Here is an 11,616-nt window from a genome sequence, read left to right as displayed (position 1 = left end):
AACTAAAATCAATTTAACAAAATAAACAAGAATATTTTTCCATTATCGGTACATATAACAGAAAATATTCTTATTAATATTGTAATATTTATTTCAAACATATCGCTCAACACCATCCCCTTGCACTTCTTTGCAATTCATAGTTTTCAGTTACGTGACTTGCACGGAGCCCTGGATGGCAAAATAATGTTCCAATATGGTGACACTGGACAGAAGAAAAACAAAGATATGTGAACAAACTGCAAGTTTTGGGTGCTTGCGATCCATACACAGCACCCGCCATAGTATTTCAGTCACTGAAAACAGTGAAGTCCCTGCCAGAGCTCCAGTTTTCCGATGTTTACAGCTATCTTGTGGAGAATCCCTTCCCCTACACTGCCGCCAGAATGAAAGAATGTCATGTTTTAACTGATCGGTATTGGCTTTGCTGAGCTTTATTGACCAGATCTGATCTTTTATTTTATTTCAGCTGTCACACAGTTATTTTTACTCCTGGATGTTCCTTTAAGGATGAACATATAGAGAATGTAACTTGCTGCCTACAAATTCCCATTAAGTGCAGTGCACACAGCAAACTCTGCAGATTCTCTGCACTTTGTGGTTTCACAAGTAACCCCAAGTCCACTGACACTTAACTGAACTTGGGGCTTTGGTGGCCCCTGGGGATTTGGATCTGGATTTCTGAATGGAAGAAGGCTGTAGCTATGTCTATGAAATAGGCAGAAACAGTCGAACAGCTCACTGGCTGGAATAAACATTTTTATTAAGTTATAGTTTTAGAAAAAAATCCAACACAAATTCACAAACAATGATTAACATGCACAATTTTAGTATACAAGACAAAACAGTTACTTTTCAATATGAAAATGCCATTCTACATGTCAGTATCTCACAGAGATAATTGATTAATACACCAGTATTAAGGTGGGAGAACACACTATATAAAAGCAATAAGGTTGTCTTTGATGGCCATGTTTAAAAAATATATGCAAGCTATTTACACTGCAGTTACAGTCCTTTCTAGCCACAACAATCACAGAAACCAATCTACACAAACCGACCTTGTGGATATAAATAGATATGTTGTTATTCTGAGATACAATACATGTCAACCATTCCAGCTGGTGGCTCCAATCACTTCCTTCAGTTCTTTAAGATTGTACTTTGTATTTATTAAAGCACAAGGCCAGAAACAATAGTTTTGTTTTCTTATGTGAGCTTGAGCAGAAGTAAGAAACATTGCGGCTGAATTACAACTATGTAAATAATAAGAAAGCTCTGAGAAACTGCCACACATTTAAGCGCTGTAAATTAATTTACTATGAGTCTGCCACATAGACTGTATATAGGGATGGACACATCTCCACTTTTAAATATCCCAGATATGGGCGTTGTCATCTTGCGTAGATGACGTCATTTGGAGCTAGTAGTGATCGGGGTTATGGAGCTGCGGTATCAAGGTCCCACCCATGTACTCACGCAGGGGTTGGCTGTCAATCATGACATCAAAGACCCTTTTAATTCAAACCAAACTTACCAGAAAAAACGAACACTTGAACATACATTATCCTGATAAGAACACCTTCAAATTATCATGTTTTTGTATTTTTAATTTTTTATAAATTTTTTTTAATGACCAGTAGCTACTGCAGCCAGCCACCAGGGGGCGATCGAGATGTTTTGGCTTCACTTTTGGGAAATCATGTCGTCCATACTTAAATACAGTCAGCAGTCTGCCATCTGACATTACTTGGATATTAACGGAAATATTAACACTTGGCTCACGTATGTGCACACACAAGCTACGTTGAGGCCCGTTCACACCAGAAAGTGGCACAGCGATATTCATCCACACGACTTTGAAAAACAGGTGTTGCTAGATGCTTGGCGACATAGTGAATACTCGCTGGGCTAGTTTGTGGACTACTGTAGCTGTCGAGCTAATGACCTAAACACGCTAGACAGCTGGGAAAATGCTAGTTGTAGTATTTTTGTTTTCAAGATTGTACAAAATTTTTAGAAAAAAAAAATTCTCTAAGCTAGCTAGCCTGCCCACTGTCAGTTAGAAAGCTCATTAGCTTGGTAAATAGCGGGACATTAAGTTCACACAGTTTATTAAATATATATTTAGAACCATCAAAACCGGTCTAAAAATCATACCTCTTTCATGGAGCAGGTTACACTCCAATAGAGGAGGGTTAGACAAAAAAGGACAGTACAACACAGCTAATAAGCTATGTTAGCTTCCTCCATAGATTATTCGGTTCCCTCAAAGGTAAGCAATGCAAAGGTAAGATAGCTTGCTAATGGTCAACGGCACCAAAAAGTTCACCAAAGTTTAACTCCACGCAAAAAATGTACACGTATTTACTTTGCCCCATAAGTGAATCCGCTTATAGCAGCAATTCCATTGAAATGAACTGATTTCACCATAAAATTTTACTTTTTTGAATGCTGGTGTGACTGGGCTTATATGCAGTTGGAAAGAAAGATACAGTAGTAATACTGCCCGAGGCAGCCCAACACTGGTTGTGTTCAACATGTAACTCAAAAGAATCAACCAGCCAATCAATTTTCAGGTCATTTGCCCCAATTCAAAGTCACAATCTATAACTACACTACAAAATACTTGTAAAATATGTGAAAAGTTGAGAAAATACAGTGAGATTTCTAGTAAAAGCAAACCAAAACACAACAGAAAAAGAATGCCTTTGAAGTCTGATAGGGAGTAAAGTAGTGGAGGACATCTGAAACATCATTGACTGTAACACAACAGAATGAGTGCAATAAGAAAGCGGCCATCAGTCAATCAAGCAGCTGAATTGTGACAGCTGTAATAATGGGGCAGGAAAATCAATATCCCATTGACTGGTCTGCAGCAGTCTAATCAACGAGCACAGAGCTTTATGAAACCAGTCAAGGAGCAGATAGGACAGACTGATTATGTCGGCCGTTTGGACTTTTTACGAGGCCTCTGGGGTCTGCACACCTGTTCAGACGGCTAAGTGAGGACATCCAGTCACCTTGCATCAATTCCTTGTGCTTTCATACGACATTGGGGGGGGGGGTAAAAAGTGCAAAATACAGACGACGACAGCCTCCGAGCTAATGACCTACACAGCCCCATGTTCGGTAAAGGCACAGTAATGTGTAGCAGTTCAGTTGACTGTATCCTTCCACATCCACATGAACATTGTCAGGACCCCAGTAATCACACCTCGGCTCTTACTTGGGTGGCTTTTGACAGACTCATCCACATGATAAAAGGGCGTGAAAAGTAGCTCCCTCAGCAGAGTAGCAATGTTCTTTTGTTACTGTTCAGTCTGGTGTGTGTCCAATAGACGGTGATGGGGTGGGGGGTGGGGGTGGGGGTAAAATGACAGCCATGCCTTTCGCTCCATTTCCAGTCAGGGTTCTTTCACTGTGGTATTGGCATCAATTATTCTGATGCCTTAATAGCCCATAAATTATGCCACGGATGGATTCATACATTTATAATACCACAGACCATAAATACTAAAACCAAAATTTCCACCATATATCTCAATCCACTGCGGCTTTCCTAAAGCTTCCAACCAATTTTGTCTTAGGTGCCCCGGTGTACTTGCCTCAGTGAAAATGTAATCAACATACCCTTTCCCATAATGGGCTCCCTCTACATTCGTAGTTTCCGGTCCTTCCTAATTTAATTAATTTTAATTAAAACTAATTTTTTCAGAAAAAAAAGCAAAACAATGAGTCTTCTGCAACATGAATCTTTCCCCTAAGCTATTTTAAAAGGAAAGAAGGAGGGAAAAAAAATCTGCGTGAGCTCTGGTGAAGGCACTGTTATCCTGTAGTCCATTGTGCACTGGGCCAGCTGGTCATCAGGGGTGTGGATGGCACATGTTCTGTGATATGATATACATATCTAGAACACAGGTCGTCTAAATGTAGAGGAGGGACAGTACACATGGGATCTGCTTGACTTAGTAACACCCGACTTCTCTATTCTCTGCAATATTTTTCGCTAGACTGAGAATGCAGAGTGTGATAGGCATTTATTATTTAGAGGAGCACGAGATAGAGAGCAAATGCCAGGATCTATATCTAGTATTGTAGAGAGCTCAGGAGCCAGGTGCTCTCAAACTGACCAAATATTATTTCAGTACGTATAGGGATAAGTGGGTTCGAGGCACAGTTGATCAATTTTCTATGTAACTTTAACATATCTGACAAAGCTTGGTAAAACTTTTGAGCCTGCAATGGATGTTTCTTTTAGCAAAAGCTGCATAAAATGTGGTAACTGTGGATATTAGATGCTATTCTATTAATGGAACTGATTTACTTTAAGATTTATTTTTGAGACAATAAAATATGGATGCAACCAATGAATACAGGCTAGGAGAAGTTGACCTTGAGAAGATAAATTCTTGTAGAATCTTTTGCAAAAGATTCTATGTAGGGTTAAAGAAACCATAAAGCAAGCAGCCTCTGTCACCTACTTTGGTATGGACTGTATGTGTAAAATGGGTTTTAAGGCAGTAGTATCTCCAAAGAGACTCATAAGATAAGTCATGTAGACATCATAACTTCTAAAATGAAACCTAGAGCACAGTGGCACTTATGACGCTGAAAGAAATACCGAAAGATATCATGCACGCAGATCATCAAGTCTCTATCCGATGGTCCTTTAAAAGAAAGTGGCGTGGTCCCTTTAAGAATTCGGCGGAGTCCAGTCCTTTCCAGTCTTTCCCAGCCCTGCCACTGAAGCCCGGGCCTTGTGCCAGTCCAGTGGTGGGTTTTACATAGGACAGGCTGACTGAAGGGATGGAGGGGGAGGGAGGGCACTCTGTAGGCTCTGATTAGACATCACCAGACGGAGCAGAGCAGTGCACTGATGAGGACTGCAGAGAGGTACAATGGGCTGAGGCGGATCGCTCCTGAACCCCGCGCTCCCATGCCTGCAACAAAAACCAGCAGAGCAGCTTGTGAAGAAACCAGAAATACCCCCCCAATCAAAAGAAGAAAACCTGCTCTCTGCTGCACTATCCTCTAAATTTCTGACAAGTCATCATAAATCAAAAGCCTTGTGTGATTTCTTTTTTTTCCATATCTACATTATTACTGGCTTTCAACAGGAGAGGCTATTTAGGTATCCTGAGAAGATAAAGTTCGTATCACATCAAAGAGGAGAACGGCAAACTGAGCCGCCTCACAATTTTGCACAGCAGTGGGATGGGAGCACAGAACTGCTTTATATGCTGCAGCGCTGTGCAGCCAGTCAACAAGGAATAATAACCCCATGGCAGAGATGGATGACACCGCGCACGCATTTCTAAAAAGGTCGCTTTTCTCGCACTCAAAATAAGTCTATTACACATGGTTGGAAAGGGATGCAATGGAGCCAAATTAAACGTTGTAACTGAATTACTGAATCCTCACAAAAGCTTTATCCGTGGTCAAAAAGGAAATGATATAAAGAAGAGAAGACAACAGTGAACTCACTTAATTTATGGATGTGGATGGGTTCACTGCCCGCGCCTTCGCCGCCCTCACTCATGGCCTTGATCTGAATGAGATAGTTGTCATTGGTGGAGAGGCTGAGCTCCACAGTGGTTTTGTTAGTCAAGATGGTATTGATGTCATTGTAGCGGTGTCTCTTCAGCAGCACCTAAGGCAGGAGAGGGTGATGCAGAAAAATGAGCTTAATGCAAAAACCGTCATCCTTGATTCTGGAGATAAATCAGAACTTTGCAGTGAATTGGGGCCTACCAAATATCCAGTGACCTTTGACTCTGTCTCCATAGCTACTACATGATCCCAGTGCAGCGTGAGTGTGGAGCCAATCATGGTCCATTGTATGTTGAGCGGAGCCCGATCTGGAGCTGAACAAAGAAAAGAGGTAAAAATATACTACTAAAGCAAATGCAAATAAATAAAGCAAATTATAGTCAGTGATTTCTTCAGTATTCCTCTTGAAAAAAAACCCTCATCTTATCCATCTGAATAATACATTGAGGCTGCAGCATAGCACCCTTACTAATTAGGAGTGGCCCGAGATCTCACACACACTGAAGACACACACTTAAATAGACGAAATAAAAGCAAATGAAGAAAACATCATCACTAATTTGACAACACAGAAACCCTGCAGTCGCACAGAACACCACGGACAGGACAACTACACAACTGGAATCTAACTGATGACCTTTGCTGCAATACTCTCGCCCCCATTTCCTGTCTCTCTCTCCACTATTGTCTAATAAACGTACCCCAGTAGTTCAGTCTAAGTAAAGTTCAGGATGATTTGGAATTTCTTTTAATAATAACTAACTGATAAAAACAGGCTTATCGCTGTTGTTGCTGTGTTGTTTTCTTTTCTTTTGTTCTTATATTGTGACAGTATTTTGAATGGTTTCTTATTGTTGATCTTTGTTTTGTTTTAATATATTTTGTCAAGCACTTTGTAAACTTGTTTAGACTTGCAGCGATTTTCGGTTCTTTCTCAGAATGCTGCACGTTTTTTCAAATTGGTTGACATTTGCTTGTGTTTTGTATTTGCGTGTCTTTTTTTTTACATTTGCTTTTAGATCTTAGCCACCATAGAATTGTCACTATTTTGGTAAATTATTTTTTATTAAAACAGCCCTTTTCTGGCCTACCTACCACCAAGTACTTTACAACACTTGTCACATTCCCCTATTCACACACACGTTCATACACTGATGGCAGAGGATGCCATGTATGGTGCCAACTGCTCATCAGGAGCAATCAAGCGCTTGCTATCAAACACGCTCAAGATGATAGTAAGCTCATCCACAGACAAACACTCACACACCGGCGGCACAGCCATCGGGAGCAATTTGGCATCAGTATATCTTGCCCAAGGACACTTCGACTGAACAGGGGGAGTCGAGAATTGAACCAGTGACCCTCCTATTACTGCTATAACAACTGAGCCTCTCCCACCCAACATAAAATTGTAGCGTCAAACACTGTAGGGTCACTGGCAGCAAATTTCTGGCCACAGGAAATGAAAAAGAGATACGACCAGAGGAAGCAGGACACTGATCTCGGAGTCATGAAACATGAGAATGCTATGGTTACTTTTTCACTTAACTTGCACAATGTCTGGGCTGAAATCCAAAAATCTCAAGACTCTAGCTTGTGTCTAGGTGTCTAGTTTAGCTTTAACATCACTTGTCCATTTTTAATACCTAAAACTCTGTCTTTATTTTTTCACTCTGGCTATGTTCCTCTCAACCCACCGATTTACTTCTCTTATTCTTTTCCAAGGTAAATGGAAAGGACTTGTCGGACTGCATTTAGTGAGCACAACAAAAAAAGCGGAAGAAATGCTATGCCTATATTGTTGAGGACATCTGAGAGAGACGTGGTTCATGGACGAGGACCATTTAGAGATGATTTCAATGCCCCTCTGGGATGGACTCACGTGGTTTCTTTGTGGTGGTGTTGATGGGCGCCGACTGTGGCCCGGGGCCAGCCGTATTGAAAGCAGCCACAGAGAGGTAGTACACTGTGTTCGCTTTCAACCCCGTGATGTTAACCAGTGTGTAGTTTCCAGATATGCGCACTTTGCCAACAGTGTCAGGCTTGGTGTCGTCTTCCCAGTACACGGCCTGTGTGAAAGAATTAATAAATAAAAAAGTCACAATCATGCGCACCAACAGTCAGATTCTAGTGGTGCATTTCACTGCATTATTGAAATTCATATTCCATCGTTAAATCTGAAATGCTGTTTGTATTACAGAAAGGGAGGGAGGGAGAGATGATGAATAATAAATTTTTCACTAGTGGAGTCTCAATTACTGATGCACATCCTCTCAACCACCCTGGCCATATAAACAGGGCATTAGTGGGTCATATGATAACCGTCATAGGAGGAAAAAATCATGATAACTATCCGTTAAAGTGGAGAGGTTATGGATAAATCTTACAGATATTTCTAAATGCTTTATATGTATTTAGAAATCACAGCAAAGCAGGAGGCCTACTCTGTTAAACAAGATGCAGAGTTTGCTTTCCTTCAGGCTATTAGTCTCCAATTAAGGGTGCAGGTGAAGAGATATTTGATAAAACAAATGGACTTTGCCGCTCGCTTTGGGTCATCTTCAATATTCATGTGTCTGGTATTAAGTGACATGAGAGTTAAGTCGATAAATAATTAAATTGAAATGTGAAGTCTGCCCTCGGGGATACTCTTGCTGTAAATTATTTCATTTCAAATGTGTTATCAATTAAAGCTGTGTAAGATAAACAGCTGAATTCAGATTACAGTAATGTAATCTTTTGAGCAGTAATAATAATGATTACATTAAAGTGAAACTGGATTGCATCTGCAGTCCTAACAACGCTAATTAAAGGCTGTGTGCCATATATGTGCAGTCCACTGCTCAGGATCCATACTGTTGGTGGCATATTGAGATTCAGCAGCTTATCCACTTCAGGACCGCATTTGGAGGCATAAGCTCTGTTCTAAAAGGACAATGTGGCAACTGCTATGGCAACTGCAGAGCTTTGTGCTGAGGACCAGAGGTGACAGATATTGAAAGAGCACCGGGGGAGAAAAAAACAGCAAAGCCCTCTTTGCATCCTTGAAAGGATTTTCCCCCCTCTTTTGGGTTTGCTGTTGGTGTTGAGATCATTTCATGATGTTATTCAAACAAAATCTATGTAGAGATACACAAGAAGATATAGTAGAATATTATAAGTTTACATAAAAACTAATTTTAAGAACAATGAAAGGACGGTTTTGAGCTGATGAACAAGCCACAGAGAAAAGCTCAATTATCATGTTATTTGAGAAAAAATAATGGTTTTGCAGCGAGCTATAACGTACCTCATATCCAAGCACTCTTTCTGGGATGGCGGGGAGAACTTCCCAGATCACTTCAATTTGCACTGCAGACACACTTCTAGTCCTAACCCTCTTAGGAGCCACACTGGGGACTGCAGAAATAGAGCAATGGTGAGAATCCCGGAGACTTATCCAACACCATCACACACACACTAACAGCAATACGAGCAAAGGCACAGAATAGACCTGTAGTTTCACTGAGAAGCTTTTTCCCCAGCTCTCTTTTAATGGGATCTGTGACTGACATAAGGGAAGACTATCTGCCCAGCAAATTCAATTAACAGAATACCTCTCTGACAGCGCAGTGTGGTAAGTGTCTGCTAGGATTTCCTGTAATCTACCAGCATGATAACTAATATCAAGTTGACATTCCCAGCTCGAGAGTGGAGGGAAATAACAGCACTGGGGGAAAAATCTTTTCATCATTACTATTCAAGGTCATAGATGAACAGAGACAGATTATAGCTTATTTAGGCACAGCTCTCTGTACCTTCCTCTGCCGAGTACACGGTGGCAATAGAGCTGAAGGGCCCCTCGCCTCGGTTGTTGTACGCCCCCACTTTCACATCAAAAGGCGAGAAGGGTGGGATGGTGTCGTTGCGGAAGACGTAGCGCGCCACGCCAGGTGTGGAGATAACCGCTCGCGTCCACGTGACCGTGCCCACAGGCCTGAAGGCGATGATGTAGCCGAAGCCCTCTCCGTTCTGCAGTTCCTCGGGAACAGGCTGGGAGCAAAACACAAAACTATAGTGATATTAAAACGCATACAGACAAAGAAACAGACAGGCCCATCTCTGCGCTGTACCTCGGACAAGGGCTTCTGTGATTAGACAGAGCCTCTCTCTTTGTTACCGCCCATAACCCTCCACAATCACCTTTTGCCTTATCTTTTCCTCCTGCATGGCTATGTAATTGTGGCTAAAGTGCAAAACTCTTAAGAGGAAGTGCTCTCTGTCCCTGCTTTCGGAGGGAGAAATGGCACTCGGAGGCTGTGCCGGAGGAGAGGAGTCTCACTCTAATGTGGGTCATAAAATTGCTCCGTTCAATTCTGCACAATTAAGCAAAACCATTACTCGGCCATGGAGAGAACAGTAAAATGTAACAGATGACTTACCTCCCATGTTATCACTAATTCAGACTTTGTGCCGCCTCCACCTCCAACATCAGTGGGAGCTGTGTCAGGAACTGAGAGGTAAAGCCCAGAGGGGAACAATTAGAACACAGTTTACAAAGCTCAACGAGAAGCCTCAACTATACTTGTAGCCTTATGACAAGGCTGCCTGCTGCAGATACCGTGCTCTATTCTACATTCCACAAATCCCTTAGTCCGTGCAAACAAACATTTCAGAGAACGGTGAATTACTGATATTGCCCAAATGTCACTGTGCATAAATACCAAGCCAAGATCTGTAGTATTTTGCAAATGACATTCGACTCAACCCACTCCATTCCTATTCCCACTCAGCTGTTTGTGCACTGCAGTGTAATGGCGAAGCTGATAGTGGAGGTGGAGGAGCACTCGTGCCTGTCCTTATAGTATCCTTTAGTAAGTGGAGCATCACATTCAGTATGTCAGCAAATGGTTGTTGCAGCATTCATGTCTGATGCCTGTGTATGGTTGTTGTTGCTGTTAGGGTTGGACACTGGGAAGTGACATCCCAATACGTTTTGGGATGTCACACTTCTGCATATTTATGCATTAATTGAAGATCATGTACTGAAACAGAGCCTGTTATTGTTGTAGCTATATTGTGACCTTGAAATGCCATTAGTACAGCAGTATGACCCATAAATATTTTTTAACCAAATAAGATGAAGCAAGAATATATAGTTATATATAAGTTATTTAAAGGACCAGTGTGTAGTAAGCATGTCACCATACCAGAAATTTAGCAGTTGATACCAGTGAAATTTCGGAATTCTCAATACAGATTGATACCACGGTAAAAACCTAGAGCAAAGCAATAAATCCCATCTACTTCAACTTCAACACTCCTTTTATTAAAAAGATCTGAATATTACAAAAAAAACAACAACAGTGGATCCTTTTCTAATAGTTGTTTCCTTGTTTACTTATTTCACTGTTACTACTCACAAACTATTTTACTAGCTTTTCCATTCAGTACAGCCCCCCCCCCTTTCTTCAGCAGTAAGTTTTATGAAGTCACCCAAAAAACTACCATTTGAGATTTTTTCACCTGTGATTCTGTTTTAACAACAGCAGGCTCGTTGTTAATGACGTAGCCAATCAAAACCATGGAAACCAACGTGGTAACCAATGACATCGGCACCAGCTGGTGTGTTCACTGCTGTTCACTCTTGCTTCACCTGGTCCGCCATAGAGCGTCTGTCTCTGTGTTTCTCTGCAGATCATGTGCCATAGTCATTAGACTGTAAGGAAGTTGCTCTGTCGAGTTGATTCCCTGGTGTCTACAGTACTATAAAAACAAGTACCATCATGTTTTCAAAACGTTGGCATCGACTTGGTACTGAAGTATTGGTTCTCCTGACATCCCTAGAATACCACTTGCCTTCCAAGTAGAAGGCCCTGTCATGTAGGCAAATTTGGTTCCAATCATTTTATCTCGCATCGTATCAAGAGTGAGTGTTTGGTCTGGGCTACTGTAGAAACGTGGCGGTTCAACATGGCAGGTGCCGTAGAAGAGGACCCGCTCCCTCTGTAGAAAAAATTTCTCATTCTAAGGTAACGAAAACACAACATTTTCTTATTTTCAGGTGATTAAAGACTAATGAAA

General features: G+C 41.3%; 1 protein-coding gene across 1 annotated transcript in view; it reads right to left on the bottom strand.

Annotated features, from left to right (window-relative positions):
* Window positions 1–4,807: 4,807 nt before the first annotated feature.
* Window positions 4,808–11,616, bottom strand: part of cntn3b (contactin 3b) — a gene marked incomplete in the record, with an annotated part of 42,956 nt that continues 36,147 nt past the window's right edge. Inside the window, 7 exon segments of the mRNA XM_035662856.1 lie at window positions 4,808–4,943; window positions 5,488–5,653; window positions 5,755–5,867; window positions 7,436–7,622; window positions 8,843–8,952; window positions 9,351–9,585; window positions 9,975–10,045. Of these exon segments, the coding sequence (XP_035518749.1) occupies window positions 4,852–4,943; window positions 5,488–5,653; window positions 5,755–5,867; window positions 7,436–7,622; window positions 8,843–8,952; window positions 9,351–9,585; window positions 9,975–10,045 (974 nt within the window).

Source organism: Morone saxatilis, unplaced genomic scaffold (genome assembly GCF_004916995.1).
Source record: "Morone saxatilis isolate NCDOM2014 unplaced genomic scaffold, NCSU_SB_2.0 Contig18, whole genome shotgun sequence".
Lineage (NCBI taxonomy): Eukaryota > Metazoa > Chordata > Actinopteri > Moronidae > Morone > Morone saxatilis.
This window is presented reverse-complemented; position numbering and strand designations above follow the sequence as displayed.